Source organism: Patella vulgata, chromosome 1, assembly GCF_932274485.2.
Source record: "Patella vulgata chromosome 1, xgPatVulg1.2, whole genome shotgun sequence".
Lineage (NCBI taxonomy): Eukaryota > Metazoa > Mollusca > Gastropoda > Patellidae > Patella > Patella vulgata.
Window position 1 is genome coordinate 31,405,647 of NC_065879.2, and position 22,545 is coordinate 31,428,191.

At 35.8% G+C, this 22,545-nt stretch overlaps 1 protein-coding gene and 1 long non-coding RNA gene across 9 annotated transcripts; one reads left to right on the plus strand and one right to left on the minus strand.

Moving 5' to 3' along the window:
- Positions 1–1,409: 1,409 nt before the first annotated feature.
- Positions 1,410–20,140, minus strand: LOC126825330 (arylacetamide deacetylase). 5 transcript variants are annotated; one of them, XM_050554942.2, is made up of 11 exons: positions 19,958–20,140; positions 15,473–15,622; positions 14,577–14,705; positions 12,296–13,857; positions 11,700–11,784; positions 8,754–8,928; positions 8,393–8,494; positions 6,832–6,949; positions 3,308–3,371; positions 2,637–2,758; positions 1,410–2,112 (listed from the first exon to the last, which is right to left on the minus strand). In XM_050554942.2, the coding sequence occupies exons 6-11, from the start codon at positions 8,904–8,906 to the stop codon at positions 1,454–1,456; spliced, it is 1,218 nt and encodes a 405-aa protein (XP_050410899.1). In that variant the 5' UTR covers positions 8,907–8,928; positions 11,700–11,784; positions 12,296–13,857; positions 14,577–14,705; positions 15,473–15,622; positions 19,958–20,140; the 3' UTR covers positions 1,410–1,453. The 5 variants fall into 5 exon arrangements, with proteins under 5 accessions (XP_050410899.1, XP_050410908.1, XP_050410890.1 ...); XM_050554951.2 differs by having other exon boundaries at positions 12,469–13,857; positions 19,958–20,137; XM_050554933.2 differs by lacking the exon at positions 11,700–11,784 and having other exon boundaries at positions 19,958–20,138.
- LOC130012335 (uncharacterized) lies at positions 19,666–22,532 on the plus strand. 4 transcript variants are annotated; one of them, XR_008787759.1, is made up of 4 exons: positions 19,666–19,680; positions 21,093–21,258; positions 21,597–21,743; positions 22,075–22,532. It is a non-coding gene; the product is annotated as an uncharacterized LOC130012335 (long non-coding RNA). The 4 variants fall into 4 exon arrangements; XR_008787757.1 differs by lacking the exon at positions 19,666–19,680 and adding an exon at positions 20,180–20,350; XR_008787756.1 differs by lacking the exon at positions 19,666–19,680 and adding an exon at positions 20,184–20,350 and having other exon boundaries at positions 21,167–21,258.
- The last annotated feature ends 13 nt before the right edge of the window (positions 22,533–22,545 follow it).

Consider the following 22,545-nt stretch of genomic DNA (forward strand, 5'->3'; position numbering starts at 1 on the left):
TTGGGTTTCATGCGAAAAGCTTGCGCAGTTGTTAAACTCATGTGTCTTGGTGCAATCAAGCGAAAACAAATTTCGACCAATTAGTGACATTTAAAACCAATAATGAATTTCTTTTATCCTTACATGACATTAAAAACAAGTAAGATTTATGGAAACAACGATCCCGTTCAAATAAAAAATGATGAAAAATGGGCTGTGCGTTTCTTTTTTTTTTTTTTGAAGAGTATATATAGTTCTTGTGACACCCACCTGCTACTCCTATATTTTCTACGGTAGATGGGAAGTGACGCAAAAAAGGAAACACGAGTTATCCTTAATCATATATAGCTGACTGAAGTAGAAAGTGATGACATATACACGACACGATGTCTTTGTCGCTTGTCTGCTTGACGTCCGCCCTGTCTCAATCTCTTCTTGTCTTTTTTATTCCCTGTCTCGACTTTTTGACACTCCATCTCTTTTTTCTCTCAGCCTCTCTCTATCGAATGCAGTAGGCATGAGCATGCAAGGGGGTTACGGGGGGGGGGGGGCTTCCCCGGAAAATTTTTAAAATTAGAAGCCGGGAAACGCCATTTCGATGGATTAGAGACAATAAAGTTATGATTGAAAAATGGTCGTTTTTTTAGTGATAATTGTAATTTATCACTCGAAAACTGAATTATATTTTATTCATCTCAACTTCGATTTAATTATTGAATGGACATTTCGAACAACTTCATGCATGGTCAAATATGTATTTAGATGTATTTGTATTTTAATAAAAAATACTTTCAGTCTTTATTTTTGACACCCGTATATGGATATTTTATCAAGTACAACATACAATCATAAATAGGGATTTAAACAACAAGCACAAAATCAACTCTGTACGTAAACCCCCGGATGGCTTGGATTCGGCTTGGATTTAAACATTATTTTATTGATTGATTAAATTTTTAAAAGGCGACGTGAGCGGAGATTAACCGTTAAGTTGACGTCATACTCCCGGAAATTTTAGATCGAGGCTAAATGATAGAGTGTACGAAGCGAGTTATATAGAAATATAGCTCTATGGCGAGGCCTTAACAAATGATATCTAAACTAAAGTGCAATAAACTAAACACGGATAATGACAAATTATACAATTCCTGGAGACCATGTGATGACTAAAACAGACGGACAGGTCTTCTGTCTTAATAATATCAATAAAAATATTTTTTTATTTCACTGAGAATTTGGGGGGGGGGGGGGTCCAAGCCCCCCGGGACCTAATGGGCACGACGCCACTGGCCGGCGAATGCCAACTGAGCATATGACGGTCATGAAATCTCTTCAATTGGGGGATTAGTTTGACTTTGTCATCAAGCAGGGTGAGATGCATATCAATTGGAAGGTTTATGCAATTATATTAACAATTTATACCACATGACATCTTTGTTAAGTATTTATTATTTAAAATATAATAAGCATTGTACTATTTGAGTTGCTGTTTAAAATATTTAGCCATTATATTCAACGTATCTAGCATTGAGTCATATCGGAATGTTTCTCTTGGGGGTCGAAAGAAAAAACCATGAACAGCGTTCATGTTGTTATGCTGAACTTTGACACCGCACTGTCTCAATCTCTCGGCAAACATAAAACCTTCATCTCTTAATATATCATATTCTGACGTAATTATCAAAGATGGCGGCATTTTTGAAAGATCTTTAGCCATGAGCGGGAAAATATATGGATTAATAAGTAACGTTTCCAGTGACTTAGCAAAAGTCATATTTATCTTATCTGTTTCATCTGGGGTATCCTTTCTACGATATTTCATAGGTAATAAGTTTTGATGAACAAGGCTTTTATAATAAACTGATTTTTTCAGTGCCGGTGTAAGATGGTTGTTGGAAAGGATCGCTTGTTCACTTGTCTTTAACACATCTCTACCAAGATACCATAAATACGCCTTCCCTATACTTTCCCTGTGTAAGGATTCGTAACTATTTTCCATGTACGACGTGAGTTTCGTATCAAAGGCTTGTAGTACGGGATATATAAGGATTTGGCATTTTAATTTAGGTAGAGTGGTGTCTTCTGACAGTCTCAGAGCCACGGCTGCGGCCAAATTTCCACCCACACTATCTCCTGAAAATATTAGAATTTTAGTGATTTTACACAAATATCTTGACATGCAATTTCATGAATAAATGACCTTTTAAGCAAATAATTTACATGAACCGTGGAAAGCAAAACAATTCTGACACAGATTTGAGAATATAAAATAGATTATATGGGATTACATTGTTTCTCGGAAACCTTTCGTTGTAAATGTGTCAATGAAGAGAGACATACCTAAATAATTTAAACTCGTGAGTAGGCTTTGATCATAATTTGATACACAGGACGACTTAAAAGAGCCTTTTTGTATGGACATTCGTTAAACGCTTAACGACCCATAAGTTGAAAATTTATACACCTGATCTCGCCGATGGATTGGCAAATTTTACTCAAATTTGTCTACAATTTAAAGTAAATATATACGACATGCAAAGGTATAATCAAATCACGCCAAATCGAAAATTACGAACATCCTTGAATATTTTTTTATTTATTAATTTTTGACTTGTTAATAACGTTAATTTGATGTATATAGGTCTTGTGACACCCACCTGTTACTCCTATATGATTAACATCTATACCTAGTCTATGTCCATTATGTAAAAGATGTACAGAAGCTGTTACACAATCATCAAATGGTGCGGGAAAGGGATTTTCTGGTGCTAACCTATAACTGAAATATTAGATGCAAAATACCCAAAAATTAATTCATACGTATACTTTCTACTGGACTGGGAAGCTATATGGAACGTTTTCAGCAACCAAAAATGTGGAAATCAAATTTGCTGCTTTCGAACTACATGTAATTCATATCTTCTCATAATAACTGGAAATCAGCAAGGTTTCCCCCATCCCTTCATGTACAAAGAAAACGGAGCCATAAAGTGGATTGTAAGGTCATGTAAACAAAACATTTCTTGTGGAGTGTAAGAATTGGCACTGCCATCTTCTAACCCTGTTTTGGAATAACGGAGCAATCGACCCAGCAGGCATTATCCGTAACAATTCGGAACCGAAATAGAAAAGTTGAGACTGCTATTATCGGTTAACATTGCAGATATATTTAATCGCAACATTTTGCGGAATTCCTTAAGAATATAGTCATATATTTAATGAACCGTTCTCTGTGAGTATTATACCAATATCATAGTGACATGACTAATGCACCCCAACTGAATTGTATTCATATTTTCAACATCAAATTCTAATTCGGCCAACTTACTCCACAGATACTACTACAACATTCAACCATTCTGCTATATCAGCTATACCACCTGCCAACACAGCTGAAACAAAATTACATAAAATAATAATAATAATAATAATAATGTACATTTATATAGCGCTTAATCCATCCATGAGCATGCTCTAAGCGCTGTAAGTTAATGGCTTCTGTGGATAATACATCGTGAACATATGCGTCTTAAGTCTAGATCGAAATTGAGCAACTGTTTCTGAACACTTTATTTTGTCAGGTAAGTCATTCCATAGTCGTGGACCATATACACTGAAGGCTTTATCACCAAAAGATTTTAATTTAGTTGAAGGTACAACAAGTGATAGATTATTCTGTGAACGGAGTGGTCGGTTTGGTACATAAGGCTGCATAAGATCTGTGATATAGGATGGAGCTGAATCATGCTGAGACTTGTAGACCAGTGTTAAGATTTTAAAGTTTATACGAGCCTCTATTGGTAACCAGTGAAGCGATTTAAGGACAGATGTTATATGTTGACGTTTTGCTGTTCTTGTGATGATTCTGGCACAGTTGTTCTGAATTATTTGAAGTCGCTTTAATAAATGTTGAGATATTCCAGCCAAGGCACTATTACAATAGTCCAATCTTGAAAAAATTAGAGACCGCACCAAAAGATGACAAGCAGCAGTAGTCAATAGATGACGAATGTTTCCTATACTACGGAGATGAAAATTACAAACACGGCATAACTGATCAACCTGTTTTTCCATTGTTAAAGACGGATCAAATATAACACCTAGATTTTTAACCCTTGTTGCAAATTCAATACTAGAGTCGCAAATTACAAGACGAGAATCAGGAGTTGATGCGAGACGCTGTGGTGTTCCAACAAGTATTGCTTCTGTTTTTTCATCGTTTAACTTCAATTTATTATTATTCATCCAGGATTTAACAGCTTTGGAGCAGCGAGTGGTATTTTCAAAGGAATCATGAGCATTGTCTTGTTTAAACTTACTGATTAACTGTGTATCATCAGCGTAGGAGAAATGGCTTATATCAAACTGGTCTATAACATCCCCCAGACATCGTGTGTACAGTATAAACAATACCGGTCCAAGAACAGATCCTTGAGGCACTCCACAATTAAGGTTTGCAAACTCGGAATGAGATTTGTTTATAATGATCTTCTGTCTTCTGTCAGTAAGATAAGATTTAATCCATTGTAAGGCCGTACCAGTTATGTGAAAAGTTTGATAAAGTCTTCTTAAGAGAATTTCATGATCGACAGTATCGAATGCGGCAGACAAATCTAACAGGGTCAAGGACACAAGTTTACCACTATCTACGGAGCGCAGCAGATCATTTAGCACACAAAGGATAGTTGTCTCAGTGCTATGACGTGGTCTGTAAGCAGATTGAAATTTGTCTAAAAGATTTCGAGAAACTACGAAGGACTGTAGTCGATTGTTTATTGCCTTTTCAATGATTTTGGAGAGGAATGACAAATTTGAGACGGGTCTGTAATTCTTAAGCACATTCCGGTCAAGAGAAGTTTTCTTAATAAGGGGTCTTACAACGGCATCTTTATATATTAAAGGAAATACTCCTGTACTAAGACTTGTGTTCACAATCTGAGTAATGACTGGAAGAAGCAGATCAAGATATTCAACAAGGATATTTGTTGGAAGAGGATCGAGTAGACAAGTTGTCTTCTTAGATGATTTGATAAGTTTTTCAATTTCATCGTTAGAGAATGACTCAAAATATGTTAGATAATCTCCACATGTGGCTGAAAAAGGTGTAATGCCTTCAGCTTCTTCATTTTCACTGGAGTGATCTAATTGTTCACGTATTTGATTTATTTTGGATGAAAAGAATTGACAGAAAGAGTTTGCAAGATTGTCATCATCGTCAGATTTTGGTAGAATTATCTCAGTTGTAGTACCAAGTAGTGATTTCATAAAATTATGACACTGATTGGGAGACTTAAATTCATCCGTTAGCTTTTGAACGCAGTATGCGGATTTTGCATCTTTGATTGTCTTTGAGTATGCACCTCTTGCTTTTCGGTAGATTTGACGATGGACTTCTAGCAGAGAATGGCGATATTTTCGTTCCGCTTTACGACGATCTTCTTTTGCTATGAGAACATCTTTATTGTACCAAGACCTGCCAGGCCGGAGATATACCTTCTTAGTCACAATAGGGGCATGCTTATCAAGTAGGGCAAGTAAAGTGCTATTAAATTTACCGCACAGTTCGTTAAGCTCTATAGGTGTATTTGATAGGAGATCTGAAGACTTCAGGTCGTTGCTGAAAGCTTCCCTGTCTAATGATTTAATCTTCCTAAACGAAATGGTAACTGGCTGCAACTTCGGTTTTTCAAAATTCCATAGGGTTGAAACGAGATAGTGATCTGATATTTGAATATCAGTAACTGATGCACTTTGAATGAGAGTACATGGCTCTGGGGTCAGAATCCAGTCAAGAATGTGACCCGATTTGTGTGTGGTATGCTGAATGTGTTGACTATAGTTGTGCGAGGCTAAAATCTTGACTACCCTCCTACTGCTAGCGCAATCTGGTTTGTCATAGTGAATATTAAAGTCACCTAAAATAACAGAATTGGTTTTTGATGTTGTTGATAAAAGAACAGATAATTCTTCTTCAAAGTCAGATATTTTGTATCTGTTTTTACTAGATGAGGGTGGGCGATACAAACAAATCGCATGAACGCATGTGTTGTAAGAGCTGATTTTTAGGTTAAGGCTTTCGAAAGTTTTAAAAGTTTGGTAATTAGGTAGTCTTTCAAGGCAAAGAGAAGATTGAAATAGAACTCCGATACCACCACCGGTACCAGTTGATCTATGTGCATTAATAAAGGAATATCCGGTAGGTGTAAGTTCAGATATTCTGGAGTCGTCACCTTCGGCTTTTAGCCATGTCTCTGTCAAAAACAAAACATCTATAATAAGAGTACAAAGCCAAAATCTTTTAAATTGACAACAATCTGGAATAAAGTTCAGTGTATAGATCAAGTGCTTTCACAATGGAATTCTTACATCAAAAATATATGCCAGAGAATTATTGAAATCGGTCAAAATGAAATGGGGTTTAACGTCTTACCGTTCTGCTGCTATTGGGCTAATGAAGACGGGCATACGCCATGCAATGTGCTATGAGGGAAATTTTGCCCGGACAGCGGCGCTACGGCCTACTCTTATTTCAAATTCCAACTGTTAAGGTTTTTTTATGTGCATGCAAATGTGTACATGGGACCTCGATTTTTAGTCCCATCCGAACGACTATACGTTGTCCCTTCTCAGGTCCTCCGTCCTACAACTGTGTGCGTCTACAAAGCTTTCAAATATATTTTATTTCTATCCACTATCTTTAATGATAATGTCAAAAGATAATCCAGCCCACAATTTTGTTTTAAACTTTACAAATCTTTATTCTTCAATACTGTTGAAATAACAGGGAATTAACAAAAGGGAATTTTAAAGAAATTTTATACCGTTCATATTTTTTCATGAATTGGTACAAACCTGTAGAAGCAAACACCCAGCCTCCACCATGGAAATAAAGTAACGCTGGAGACAGATCATTAGCTGTCCTAGGTCTAAATATCGTCACCGGAACTTTACCAAACATGGCGTCGGTCATCTGAAATAATGACCCAATAAATAATTTAAACACAGTACAGAGCTTTATACGACGTATGTCTGAAAACCGAAAAGCTTAACAATTTGATCGGAAAAATCGTTAGCCGTTTTGGATGAGAGTCGACTCTAGTAATGTTAATTGCGATCAAGACTGTTTAATGCAGACCATATTATACCCAATCAACAGTTCCGTTTTTTTAAAAAAAAAAAAGATTTTAAAACATACACCGCTCGCGAAACCCCTCGTCACGGAACCAATGTCCTTTATTCTGCAAGGTTGTTGATGTTAGCATTAAATCATACCTGCGGTCACTTTGACTCAAATTAGCAATTGTTAGAGAGGGTTAAACCATTGTCGATGCGCTTCTTGTCCCTTTAAATATGCACCATGTCAGAGCTAAATCTGCCCATTGCAGGCCTTTCTTTATGTTATATAAATTATTAATTAGACATTTATTAACTTTCCAAGACCATAATCAACTCGATGCTCTAGCTTTTCAACGGATTTAGATGCGGTTGGCGATTAATTATTTAATTAAACGATCATTGATAAGGTTCGACAAATTGACACAAGGGCCATAACTCCAGATATAATCAACGGAAATTGCAGAAATTCAATATGCTTTTTCATTTTACTAATTTAAGTGATGCACATGAATTGCATTCAGATTGGATCATAACTTTAGAAGTACTAAACGGAAATCGTTGAAATTCAATAGGCGTCCTCGTTTCACTAATTCCAGATGATGTATATAAATTTCATACAGATCGTTTGATAACTATTATCGTTAGAGCGTTCACAAGGTTCAACAAAGTTAAACAAGGGCCATAACTCTAGATGTAATTAACATATATTGTTGAAATTCAATAGGCTTCTTCGTTTCAGTATTTTAAATGATGCATCTAAATTTCATACAGATTGTCGTTAGAAAAATCACGAGGTTCCGCAAAGTGAAACAAGAGTCATAACTTCAGAAGAAATTGACTAAATTTATTGAAATTAAATGGGATTCTTCATCTCACTGATAATTAACGCTTTATATAAATCTTACTTAAACATGCATTATGCAAGAGCAAAATCTGCTTATTACAAGTCTTTCTTTAGGCCTGAAATGTTATCTAAATTATCAATTAGACATTAATTAACTTATCCAGACCATAATAAACTCTCGATGTCAAGGCTAGCCTTCGATGTTGGCTGGATTAGATTCCTATATGCCGCTAACGGACGTTGATAATTAAATCAGAAAACGTGGATAATCGAGACTATGCTGTTTATATTAATGATTTTAGTAATGATGGCTCATAGTGGATCAATTTGACTGAAATTTCCAGCAAATTACCTTTACACTATCTAGTTTTTAACTATTATAGCGAGAACTGTCATCTCTTTATCTTATCTCCCATAATGTATCTTTAGTGCATCTTTTAAGTGAACTCTTACCGTGACGTTTTCCTGATTTAAAGCCCCACTGGCTACTGTATCAAATACGGCTCTGGATATGTTGATGTAGCTACCATAATCTAAATGTTCTGCCATACATATCTACAAAAGAAATAAAATGGAATATCAAAGTACCAATCTATAGCCGTTGAGATGCTAGAGTATTAAAACGTCGGTGATCGTTAGACTAGTCTATCTCGTTGCAAAGGTGGACCGGTTGAACCAACTGTAAATAAAAGTAGGAAGTAGTGCCGCTCCCTGATCAAAATTCTCCTCATAGCACATTGTATAACGTAGCCCAGTCGGAGCAGAACAATAGGATGTTAAAGCCTATGTCATTAAGCAAATGAAGGAGACTTACGATTACAGAACCTATCTTAGTCATAGCAAACTGTTTTTGTATTGCCCATTTCTGTTTTAGATCTGGAGGAAGTGGTGTATACAGGAAGTATACCATAAGAGCTATGATAACTGGTAGAATTATTGTACTCAGCTGTAAACATTTCATGTTCATATACACTTTAATCGAGAATAAGCTGAAAAAAAAACACGTTCAAAGTTATATACAAACTAACTGAACAGAGCTTTATGGAAGCATATTTGGGTCACTACTTATTGAGATAATATCGCAACACATCGAACTAAAATATGTCAACTTCATGAGTTATATTACAAAAAATCGACTTAATAAGTCGACTCGACGCATTAAATTCACCTCTAAACGACAAAAACTATGTCGATATGTTTACATCATGCCAATAGTCGATTTGACTCTAAATCAACAAGTCATATTTTAATGCAATATATAGACTTAATAATGTCGCCGTTTTCAGTTATGTACCACGTGCTTAATTTCATTGCCCGAGATTGCTTATTCATGAAAGTGCAGCCAATGATGGGGTTTAACGTCCACTCGACACAAACTAGGTCAATTCGGGACTAACATATGGTTTAATTTTAGGGGTCTTTAGCAGTGGGAGGAAACAGGAGGACCCGGAGAAAACCCACTAGGTTGGACAGGCAACCCTACTCCTTGTCACGTACAACCGGGGATTCGAAACCACGTCAGTTGACTCAGTGACAGGCCTTATGATACAGTGCGCACGTGCTAACCATTCGGCCATCCCCCCCACCACTACCACCCATAATGGATATTAAAATCTCCGACAATAATTGTAGAATTCTCCCCTTTCTTGTCAATTATATCTACCATAGCTGAAAATTCATCGGTGAAAAAAATTGTTTGTTATTTGTTTTCTTTGAGGGTGGTAATTTGTATATAATCCTAAAAGACTTATTACTGTTCCAAGCATCAAAAGAGTTTTTTTGCCATGTGTGGCTACAACTGGGTTATTTTGCTCTGATTTCTTCAAATGTGATATTTGAAACTTGTGTATAGTGTAACTAAGAACTACGTGATTACTGTGTGAAAACGCGGGGAGATTTTTAGGAGAAATTTTGGATTATCATGTTTTTGGATAGAACATTGCAGTTCAATATGGACATGTTTGTGCTATTTTTAGTATCGGCTTTGTCCTTGTCAATACGACTAGTCTGAACCTTGTGAACTGTCAAGACTAAATACTATTTGGACGAACAATAGAGTTAACAATGTTGTGACTTTTACCATATTCCTAAAGCAATGTACTGATAGCAAAATCTTGGGGTTTTGACGAAGTGTGTCTATTGTAATCGTCCAATCAAATTTCTCCTGAGTACAGTAGACTCAAGGGGGTTTGCATGTCTGACCGCTTAACGGGAATGACCACCTAATAAAACCGCAATGTTTGTTAGTACTGATATCAAGTAAAATTGTACGTGTTGATGCATCAGGAGCAAACATAAATACTCGCTAATGGTTAGCACGTGCGGACTGTATCATAAGGCCTGTCATTGAGTCAACTGGCGTGGTTTCGAATCACCGGTTGTACGTGACAAGGAGTAGGGTTGCCTGTCCAACCTAGTGGGTTTTCTTCGGGTCCTCCGGTTTCCTAACACTGCTAAAGACCCCTAAAATTAAACCATATGTTAGTCCCGAATTGACCTAGTTTGTGTCGAGTGGACGTTAAACCCCATCATTGGCTGCACTTTCATGAATAAGCAATCTCGAGCAATGAAATTAAGCACGTGGTACATAACTGAAAACGGCGACGTTATTAAGTCTATATATTGCATTAAAATATGACTTGTTGATTTAGAGTCAAATCGACTATTGGCATGATGTAAACATATCGACATAGTTTTTGTCGTTTAGAGGTGAATTTGATGCGTCGAGTCGACTTATTAAGTCGATTTTTTGTAATATAACTCATGAAGTTGACATATTTTAGTTCGATGTGTTGCGATATTATCTCAATAAGTAGTGACCCAAATACGCTTCCATAGAGCTTTTACTTATGTCCAGATATTTCTATGGAAGCCTATTGCGGCCATTTCATAATCTCTACATCTCACCCTCGACTTCTCGCCATCGACTTCTCGCTCCCTCGCATTCTCGCCTTTGAAAATTCTCAATTTCTCGCTCCCCCGCGTTCCCGCCTTTGAGTATTTCTCGCGTTCTCGCACGATCGCTTCGTCATAATCTCGACTTCTGGCTCCCTCGCGTTCTCTCCTCGAAAGTGCAATGTATGCACATGTCCATTGACTACCGTATCGCCATTTATATTTGGACATGGATTCAAATAGACGGAATGTTTGGGGTTCAAGAAAGTTTAATAGTCCTAACCAATTTTAATCTCTTCTTGCACAGATAGTATTGTATTCTGTACTCGAATTTAGGTCTTCAGTCGAATCTTTCTTTGCTCTTTAACTTCATCAACGTTCATCGGCTTTTTTTATGCGTGGTCCCCCTCGCGGCGAGAAGTCGAGATTATGAAATGGCCGCAATAGGCTTCCATATATTTCCATATTTCTGTCATATTTGAAAGTTCTTTAATATACACACTAAATTGTTGTCATCTGTGGTGTATTTTGCCTGTGTAGAATCTGTTATATTTCGTGTGGGTTTACGAGGGTGGCGGTGATTGGGATGAATCCAATATTTAGCCCCGCACCCTTCACCGACAAATTAGTTAAATGAATGAATCGTATGCTCCCCGAGCTTCACTGATTTTGTCATGCGAAAAGTTTGTAGCATAAGATGTAATAATAATAATAAATAAGTTATTGAAATACAATATACATGTAATTACAATTCAATCCAATATAATTTCTGCTTTAGCACTAAACTTTTAGACATGTCGGCGATAGGTCGTTCATTCGTGAGGCAGCCGCGGTGATTTAGTGGGTAAGACGTTGGTAAACCAACCTGGAGGTCCAATGTTCGATCCCAGTGTTGGCTGAGAAACTATATCTGGATTTTCCTGGCGTGGTCCCGCCCTCTTGTCAATGGTCTAGGACAGAAAAGGGTATAATAGTTCGGATGGGACCTAAACCAAGTCAACGAGTGTTGCCTATATTATATAAGAGTAGGCCGTAGCGCCACTGAATGGGCAAAATTTACCTCGTTACACCCAATTTCGTTTCATTCCTTGGAATTAACGTCCGCGTCCTCCAAAGATGATATCCCAGACGGGGCATTTTTATGACATGTCCCGTTTAAATTATAGGCTTGCTACCTTAATTTTCTTTGGTTATGAACAGGGTGAAATATGACAAGGCCCATTTCAAACACTATAATAAACCGCGTTATGCAGGTCTTCTTAAAAGATTCCGCAATGCATCTAAATATGTACTTTGTACAACCTTTGTTTATAATGTCAGAGTAACATGTGACACAGCAAAAGAGCTCAAATACCGCTGTATTGTATACGTACTACATTAGGCCTATCGATAGTTTTTAGTGTAGTTAAGATATTCTGACACTTAACCCGTTTAGTAAGTATGTAGTAGATAAATGCTTACTTGTTCAAACTTCGTGTGTGATAATAACGGCTAAAATGTTGGCTACTCTGTTTTTGACCTAGTAACGGAGATATATGTCGTTATACACTTGAATGTCCCGTTTTTGTAAAGGGGTACAGGCTAGACCTCTTTTCAATATGTTAATAACTCAACCGTGAAGCTGACATACGAACCGTTAAATTACACAGACGATAGAGTGCTATCAACAACAACTTTAGATGGATTTGACAACATTCGCAGAGCTAGTTGGGTCCCATGATAAAACCTTACACCAAATGTGGTTTCACGATTTGTTTGCTTTTTCGAGTCACCAAACTGGGTCAGTTCAGCAGCAGCCGACTGTGTAAAGGGGGGGCTAATCGAGTGATGTACATAATTATGGACTGAGACTAGTGTAGTACGTTTATTTTTAGCAATTCTCCATTTCTCTCCCCACCCACTCCCTTTGCATTTCATTTTGTGTTTACTTTTTGGTCTAGAATAAAAAAAAGAGTTTTTAAAATTACATTTTCTGTCAGGTTTTGGTGAATAGTTGGGATTTTTGAGGCGGAATGATCAGGACGTAAACAGGCACTAATTTGATGATTGTGATATAGTGGGCTCAACTCAATACAAATGCAGTCAATTCAGAATTAAAATACGGTACATCTTTAGTAAATAATTTGCCACAAAAAGATCTTTGGTAGTTGCGGAAACTAGGAGAAAGGGATTAAGCTGTTGAACCCACGCACACGCCACCTACACGCCTTTGGTCGAAATAACAATGACAGATCTTTTGATCTAAAGCGCACACATTAGACCGCTCCCAGCTCATATCCACCTCCCCCGTGTCTACCTCAATACTGGAAAATTCACAGGCATTAAATAATAAGAACGGAAAAAAGGAGAGAAACAATTAAATTTTCAACTGACTAGATGTACAAATTCGGAATTTCGATACAATCTAATGCATAATTCCACGATATGTTTCAAGCCTTTTTTATGTGTAGAGTCAAATACACATGGGAAGATTAAGTTATATTTTAACGAGATTAACTGATTTCCATGTCCCATGAGCAATCACTAACGACGCACAAATAATCCACTGAAATGTGTCCATAAGAAATGTGAAGAGACCAGCGGGCACAGGTGACAGTAGTATATTTCTGCATTAAAAATGACCTAGAAAATATCTCTATTTGGACATTAATGCTTGGGCATTATGCCTGAGGCATTGTCGAATCATTCATAATTTAGCTTACAACAACAAAAAAAACCATATTGGAATGACAATAATTAAACAAAAGCACAAATAAAATTGCCCAAAATGTATCTCCCCATTAAAAAATGAGATCACAAAATATCCTGGAATGAAAGCACACTGATCTTCAAATATAACTAAAATATCAACACTGTGCCAATATCGAGATTGGAAAGTGAATGTCAACAATTTATGGTGAGAATCGCTGCAAGGCTTATTATCGAAACAAAAACAATCCCAACAAATTGTGATGAACTGCCGTCTGTTACTTCCTTCTTTTTCTTTGGAATATGTGCATCAAATTCAACATCCTTTGGTTTACCTATTCAAAGAAAAGGCGAATATGTTATTTTCAAGAATCGCAAAACTATTTTTATACGCCCACATTTTTATGTGGACGTATATTATCGATCCACCCGTTAATATTTTGTTTGTGGACACTTTGCAGGTCACAGTCTATATTCGGTTTGGACGAATCTTGAAATATAGGTTTATCCAAAGATTTCGGTTCCTTTTGATATTGACATGTATCGGACATGGTTTATACCCCCCCCCCTCCACTGATTGTACGAAAGATCACGACACTCTAGAGGTCACACTTTTCATCCAATTTTGATAAAACTTAAAATGTATGTCTGTAACCTAAAGATCTCGGTTCCTTTCGATATTGGTGCATATCGGACCGTAACTTCCTGGATTATTTCCCCTTATTGTAAGAAAAATCGCGTTTTTAGCTTCTGGACCCTCTAGGCGTCAAAATCTTATTTGCTTTTAAAAACACACTTAAACCATAATGACGGCTGAGTTCGAATTTCGTGATCTAAACTTCCCGACAAAATGACCGCCCCTCTGTAAAAGTATGTAAAACCAAGGTTGTAGACCCCCCCCCCCCCCCGAGGTCACAAGTTTTATCCGATTTTGACTAAACTTGAAATGTAGGTTTATATAGCAGAGTGACAGATACCAATATCACAAGGCAGACGACCAACATCTGTTGATAGTTGCTATGGCTTTCAGACTCTCCAAATATTCAAAGCTTACCTAAAGCTACACCGTTACACAGGTTAGTACCACAGACACACCAAACTTCCAAATAATATGTATAACATCCATCAGGGGGAAGGGGGTCGGGTAATCCCCATTGTGAGTCTACACAGCCTCTGTACACCACTAGAAATATACAAAATACATTATCGAAAGAACACAACACAATTTATATGGATAACGCAATCATTTGTACTTGAAAACGACAAGAGACTACTTGTCGAAACATTGTGCTATATTGTTATAAACCAGTGATTATTTTCCATATAAATTCTGTTTTGTTCTTTAATGTGCTCAATCGCTAAATGCCACTCAAGGATTATACATTATCGAAGTTGATCGTTTTAGAACCATTTTGCATAATAGGAACAAAATATCACACTCCCACGATATGCATGCAGTCCTTACATAATTACTTTTAAAGCTTTCCTTTAGACAGCATTATGAATGAAAGAATGAAATGTGACGTTCGACCTATCTGCTCCAACTGGATGATAAAGACAGACCATGTAATGTGCTATGAGGAAAATTGGGCTCAGAGAGTAATTCAAGGGTTTCCTTTACTTACACGCCCATGTTATACACGGGACTAGACGCTGTTCCTTGTCATGTCCTTCGTCCTGCACCACTGACTGGGAAAAACATATTGGAAAATCCCTAGGAACTTTCTCGGCAACACAGGGATCAAACCCGGGACCCCAAGGTTCGCGAGTTAGCGCCTTACTCACTCAGCCACCGCGGCTCCCAGACAACATCATGAACTTGGTTCTTAATGAAGCACTGCTGGGGAATCTTAACTCTGCAAGATTTCATGTCAGTAAAAACGGCATTAGTTTATTGGCAAACAAATCAAACGATATATTGAATATCAAACTTTGATAATTACAACTTACGTTCTTTATCAAGATCATCCGTTCTCGTAAAACAATGTCCAGTACAATTTTCTTTCCATGTTATCTGTGGATTAACATTACCCTCCATGGGACAATGTGGATAATACTGACCGTCTGCATGACTTCTACACACGTAGCATTCTTTACTATCTGATAAAAACATAAAAAAAACATTGGCTTAAAGGGACTATCCCGATTTGAACAGAATCTCAAAAATAAAAGTCTGAGTACGTATGAAATTTAAGCGTCAGAGTATAGAGGAGTGGTGTAATTACCTTGTCTCAAAATTTTAGCTCAAAATATTGAGTCGTTTGGACGTGAACGTCAAAACTGCTTATCCGGACACGTAACCCTTTTAAGATTTCGTTGGTTGATCTGATAATCGATTCCCGTTTCTTTAGAGGATTTTAACACAACATTAACCAGTTTTAATCTCCAAAATACGAGTATTATCGGGATTAGCCCTTTAAAAGAATACGCATATTTGGGTGGTATGTGGGCTATTTACCAATCTGAGCCAGCAAGCCAAAAGCGTACAACCTCATCAATCGCTGATTTTACTGTTTTCATTAAGGGTGAGGGGGACAGCTGGGACACTTGTCCAGGGGCCATGAACCTAAAGGGGCCTGGACGTATGCCGAGTAATGTTTTTTAAAAAATAATACACTGTTATTTAATCGTACAGTAGAAGTAAACCGGTGACTTTTCTGGATGTGGGTACCTAGCTGCGTGGATAGAATGAATTAAAAACTATAAGCCACCTGCCCAGGTCTTCGGGCCGTGGGGAACTGGCCCGTCCTCGTTCCGCTTTAGGCTCTTGTCACCGCCAGGGTATCCAGTACACATGAATAAACGAATAGTTTATGTGATAGTTTTGGCGTCTGATGGTCACGGTTTTTGTTTTTCCATTTGTTTGCTTGCTTAAAATTTCCTGTCAATATTGTGTAGGCCTATATGTGAGTATTTTTACATCAGTAAAACTAAAACGTAGTACATGTATTTGGTATGTCATATGTTGTTGTGTTAAATTTCAGTTTCTGTGTTTTAGCAAAGTGACCTCCTCCCAAATATACGCCAAAATGGCGCTAGAAACCATGTATTTTTCAGAAGTTTTCGAGTCGGACGGACAGATCTATATGTAGGAACTTAGTCCTAATCAATGTTTTACTGTTTGTTTATGTCGTGATTTTAAAATAGGTGAGGGTGACGGCTATCCTAAGTTAAAATTGATTTTAGTTAAAATTGACCTTAAAATAGTTTTGTGAAACACCACTGCTTTAAAGTAGCCAAATCTCTAACTCAATATCATCCAAAATCTTCGACATTGAAAACACGATTTATTTGATGTTGTGATCTTACTGGGAAAAGATGGCCTTCTGATATCCAATAAACAAAATAAACATTTTACAATTGGTACAATAATCGTGTACCATAATGCGTTTCAGCGCTATTTGTAATAAGGGACTCAAAAAACGAGGCTAGACATATTCCACAAGTTATGTCAAACGGTGACGCTATATTCTTATCTGGAGAGCATGCCCAATAAATACTATTGGCGTAGACTGGAATAACCAGACGCTAGAGATTGACATTCGATTGAGAATACTGGCGTATTTCGCCGAACCTAACTGATTAGAAATTACAGTAAAAACAGAAACGATTGAATATAAATCAATTTATATACATTCATATTACATTATTGTATGCGTTGCGACCCATTTGTGTCAATTTCTAGGTCCCAAATATTAGCGACTTAGCTCCTTTAAGTTAAGATAACATTTTAACTTAAAATATTATTTCAGTGGATTTTATCTCAAATGCTTAAAATCGTTTTGTGAAAATCATCTATCTAAATTTTATATTTGGGAGATATAAGTTTTTGTGAAACGGACCGCTGTCGCGGGCAATGATTGAAAGGGTGCAACATTGCTTTATAGTCGACTAGTCTTTGCCCACACAGCATACCCATCACTCGGTGACTATAACCATCCAAGGATAGGGGAAGGGCATGCGCACATTGCAGTATAAACCTTACCTTTTTCCCATTTGGATCTCGGACAAAGACAGAAGCATGGCATGTTTTGTGAAGATTATAAAATTTTCATTTTTTTTTTAGTATTTACTCTAAATATGACCTGGACCTATTCAACACAAGTGGTTTCCGTTTTTTACATGAAAATCCTTTGTATATGTAACTACACTCCTTAATCCATATTCAAGCTGATTGTCGTCTATTGTAGTCAGAGGTCATGAATATGGGGTCAAATGAAAATGCTAGTACATAATCTTTAGTCATACAAAACAACACCCGTTCAGTCAACACAGAGTAGACAGTATGTTTAGAAATAGTTTGTTTTCTTAGTGACACTGAGGCCTTATTATTTTGAATGAATTGATCACATAAAAATACCACCCTCTCCACACCTTACGCATTCTGTCTATATTACATGTTGTATTTGTTTTAATTGAAATCTGAGATAGACTTTAATTTGACTTTTTCTCTCACCAGCAGCTTGGTAGTTCTATATATAATGGCAAAATAAATCGAAAGTTACTTTAACCTTCACCTTTTTTCCCCAAAATGACTTAAAACCCGTACCGGTCGTTGCTAATAAAATCTTGGATACTGGTACTGCGTGAATCATAGAGAGAAAAATAATAATTGATGGTAATTATACGCATAATTTCAAGATACAGATAAGATAACAATCTGATTAAAATACAGATTTATATTTCGTTTCGTTTTTTTTTATACTTTTGATGGCCTACTGTAGTGATTGTAGTGGAATTTCGCGTCTAGGGTCACACGAGCGGCTTTTGACCCTATGACGTCAGACATTGATTAATCAATCAACGTTGATGTTTCTAGTGGTTTACCCACAGTTTCGCGCACCGCACGTCAACCAGAACGCGGGTTATATAACAACTCTTCTAGATCCTAGTGTTGTGAAGACAAGTAAAACGAAATTCTGAACTATAAAAAACGAAACGAAATAGGATCTATGTATCAGATTGATAAGATAATATCGTGTAATAAATTGTGTAATGTGGCTTTCGTTTCAATATTGAAAGGCTAACAAGAAATGCCCCAGAAAGAGTAAGCATACACTACTTCATGTACGATACCTTTTCACCATTTGGAGCTAAATAGAGTGATCGCCTCATCCACTTTAACCTGTGTGACATTTAGATTAGCAACCTGCCATTTTGTAGCGTATATGTGTAAATCTTGTTTTCTAATTAAAATGATCACGGTTTTGTGAAATATCTTTAGTGAACTCCTTGACTTCAATTATGTACCGACACGTCTCACTTTTAATTCAATCAAAACATACACCAAACAGTCGTTTCGCACCATTCAAAAAAAAACTGACAAGGATTCTATATCCCTCTTTTTAAGGTTGTTTATATTAATTTGGAGTTATAAATTACTGATTTACCTCATTTGGACGTGAAATAAATGGAAGTAAAAGCCCTATAAACCATTATTTATTTCTAGTTGGCCTTTTTAAGATGATGCCACAGTCACATGTAGCACTATCTGAGGTAGGATAGAAAGGTTCTACTCAACGAAAATTGTTAAAAAGTTAGAGCCGGTCAAAAAGACGAGAATTAACATTAAATAGCTTCTATTCTCTGCAATCATACTTCTAGTTTGTACGGTTATCTTCACGATGTCAACAACAATAAACAAATACTAATGTCAATGTTAATAGCATAATTCCAACTGAGACTGTAAAACAAAATCCATTGAATTCCTTTATAACTGGCCCTAAATATGATATCTTACATATCTAGGTATTAAGTAGAAAATAGTTGTCGAAAAACCATTTTTAATAACTAATGTTAAACATCAACATAGATACTTCCACGGATAAAACCATTGACCACATCGATGGCTAACCGACCTACTTATCGTTAAACCCTGACCAACGTCTAGGGACAGTCGTCTTATTTCTACCTTTAAATGTAGAAAAACACATACGGTTTTAGCATTGTTCTCGCCGATACTTCCAACATTACATACGGATATGTTCGACATCGAGGGCAATATGGATTTCTACGTTTTTGACAAAACATTTACTTTGTTTTGGATGACCTAAACATTATCTTTACTGGGTACTTCCGTACGGCTGGTAGCTCTAGTCAAATTTTAGTCAAGTATGAATGGTACATAGGGTCCACATCAAATAGTTTTTACAATGCAGGTTTGAAGTTTTGACTAAAATGTTTAAAATTGAATATGTAATTTAAATAACAGATCTTGGTGATAAAAATATGTTTAGAATAAACTTATGTTATATTTTATTTTTATCTACTGGAGATTTGTTGGAATAACGAAACCCTGCATTTCTGATTGTTTTAATTTAATCAAATCACTGTTCTAAAATACAAGCTATTAAAGAACCCAGTAGTTTTGATTGCGCAAAGCTTAAAACAAGAGATAAAAAGAATGTATCATGACATGTACTTAAAAATACTTACATATAACATGCTGTGTTAAAGTTATAACAAAACCCAGACTAATACTTAATATTGTACAATAGTTCGCCATTTTATAATTCAATAAAACACAGAGGAAAACAAAAAGGATAGGAATGATACATGTCACCTCAGCGATCACATGATCCACATTAACCAGTAACGAAGAGGACACCAGAAGTTGAAAATCCATTTACTTGTTTACACTTTCTCTGGTTGTAACATCAAATAGACACAGTTACAGTTGATCTGGGTACACTGCCAGCTAAACAGTCTCTTTGTTTTTTGTTTCAAAAAGAAAATATGTAACACAGCATAGTATAGCGAAACACTTACGAAGAAAAGTCTCTATATGTACAAATATTGATAACGTTACAGATTAAAAATATAGAACAGGTAAAATTTAAAATCTAATTACATATTTTTAGTAATAACGCAAACAAAAACAATGCAATTTAATTATATCATTACAACAATACAAAATCAATTTAATTCGCAATTTAGTTTAGCGAAACACTTACGAAGAAAAGTCTCTGTAATAGATGTACAAAAATTGATAACGTTGCAGATTTAAAATATAGAACAGGTAAAATTTAAATTCTAATTACATATTTTTATTAATGACACAAACAGAACAATGCAATTTAATTATATCATTACACCAATACAAAAACAATTCGCAATAAAAATAATCCTTAAAATATTTATAGAGCATAAATTACATTAAAAAAACCCAATATAATTCGCAATAAAAATCAATTCTTAAAATATTTATAGAACATAAAATTACATAGACATTTTTCACACACAACCCTACTAGTAAAAACCTTACATCGAATACAGCGTACAGAATTTTGGCAAATATTTAAAGTTTTAAACATTCTGATTTAAAAGTATTTCTACATACCTTTCAAAATTTACAATTCTCTACCCACCTAAAACAAAGGGTCTCGATGATTTCTTTGTTGACAAAGGAAACATGACCTTCGATTTCAAGGGATTTACGCACTGAATAAGAATTGTTTTAGAACGTAAAAGAACACCGTACTTAAAAAATCTAGTCTACAAAAGAAACTGGGAGTAAATAAACAACTGTTTACCTTCAGAAGAGATCGAATAACTTTTCTTTTTTATGTAGAAATAAAACAACGAAGGAACTTGTATTAAACACTGTGCTATTACACTTTATGTATCAATACTAATATTTATTAGAGACCGAAGGTAGCTGTAGACAGTATAAAGAAATATGGATAAAGTAACGCCACTTATTGAATGCCTACTTCTTGTTCTTCTATTTAACCTAGGTAAGCCATATCATTAATGATTTTTATATATTAAACCTAAAAGCTACAAATAGAATTACAAATTTTCTAAATATCATATCTTTTTTAAAACATGTAACAATTGACCAAAAGTAATAATTCATAATGTAATACCATAGAAGATGTATGTCATCACTGACATTGTTGATATAAAATACATCGACATAATGCTTGGACTGCTTTCCGAACTGTTTTATTTGCTACATTTTGATTAATAATATTCTTAGAGCATATATCAACTACGTTTTCATTGCAGATGACATAGAATTGATACTTTTTTCTACGTATAAGATAACCTAAGCATTTTTCATTTTATCTAGGTAATGGATTTAATTGTTATGAGTGTAATAATGGAAATTCCATAAAACCAAACTTCAACTGTCCAGCTGAAGGAGATGTTATTTCGAGTGAAAAGGTACAGTGCAATGGAAAGTGTTATATTAGAACGAGACATGGCGATGGTGGGGGTAAGTTTTATTATAGTTATTTTACTTATCAAACGATAGGGTGTAATTGCACATGCATTTTCAATGGTAAATCTAATTCAACAGTATACCTGCACGTGTATGTCTAAGAATAACCCTAAACAAATTCATTAAGTGACATTTCAACAATTATTTTATATTCTAAACTTTATATAATTTGCATAAAACTAGGTGATTGATTCGTCGAGGAGCATTACTTAGAATGTATGTTCTTAACCACTGCGTCTTATAGTCTGGTAAACTGCTAAGCAAACCTGCCGGAATAGAATTGAATATTTAGATTTTAACATCGTCGTTCTTTATATTTATTTAGCTGTTGTTGAGAGAGGGTGTATGCAAACATCGTGGATGAACACCTATATTGTAGATGGATGTGATGTTATCGAAAACGATATTTGGTGTTTTTGTAGCGAAGACGAGTGCAACGGCAAGAGACTTGGTGATTGGTTCCCTATTTCATAACTGTTTTGATCACACAGAACAAAGTTAAATCTATTAAAAAGGATGGATATCTCTTCAAAACCTAAAAGTTTTTAAATAAAATGTTGTACTGATACGTTCCACAGTAGTTCTCAAATTGAACGAGTGTTGTGCATTGAATGCTTTCTTCTATAATTATAACTGGACACATTATCTCAAATTCAATGGGTATTCTGTATAGAATTCTTTCTACTGTAATTGTAAAGGTATTTTATCTCTTCAAGGGTGCGACTGTAATCGTTTATCCAACACAAATTTACTGTAGTTTTGATTAAATGTATCTGAGATCATGTCATCGATTTTT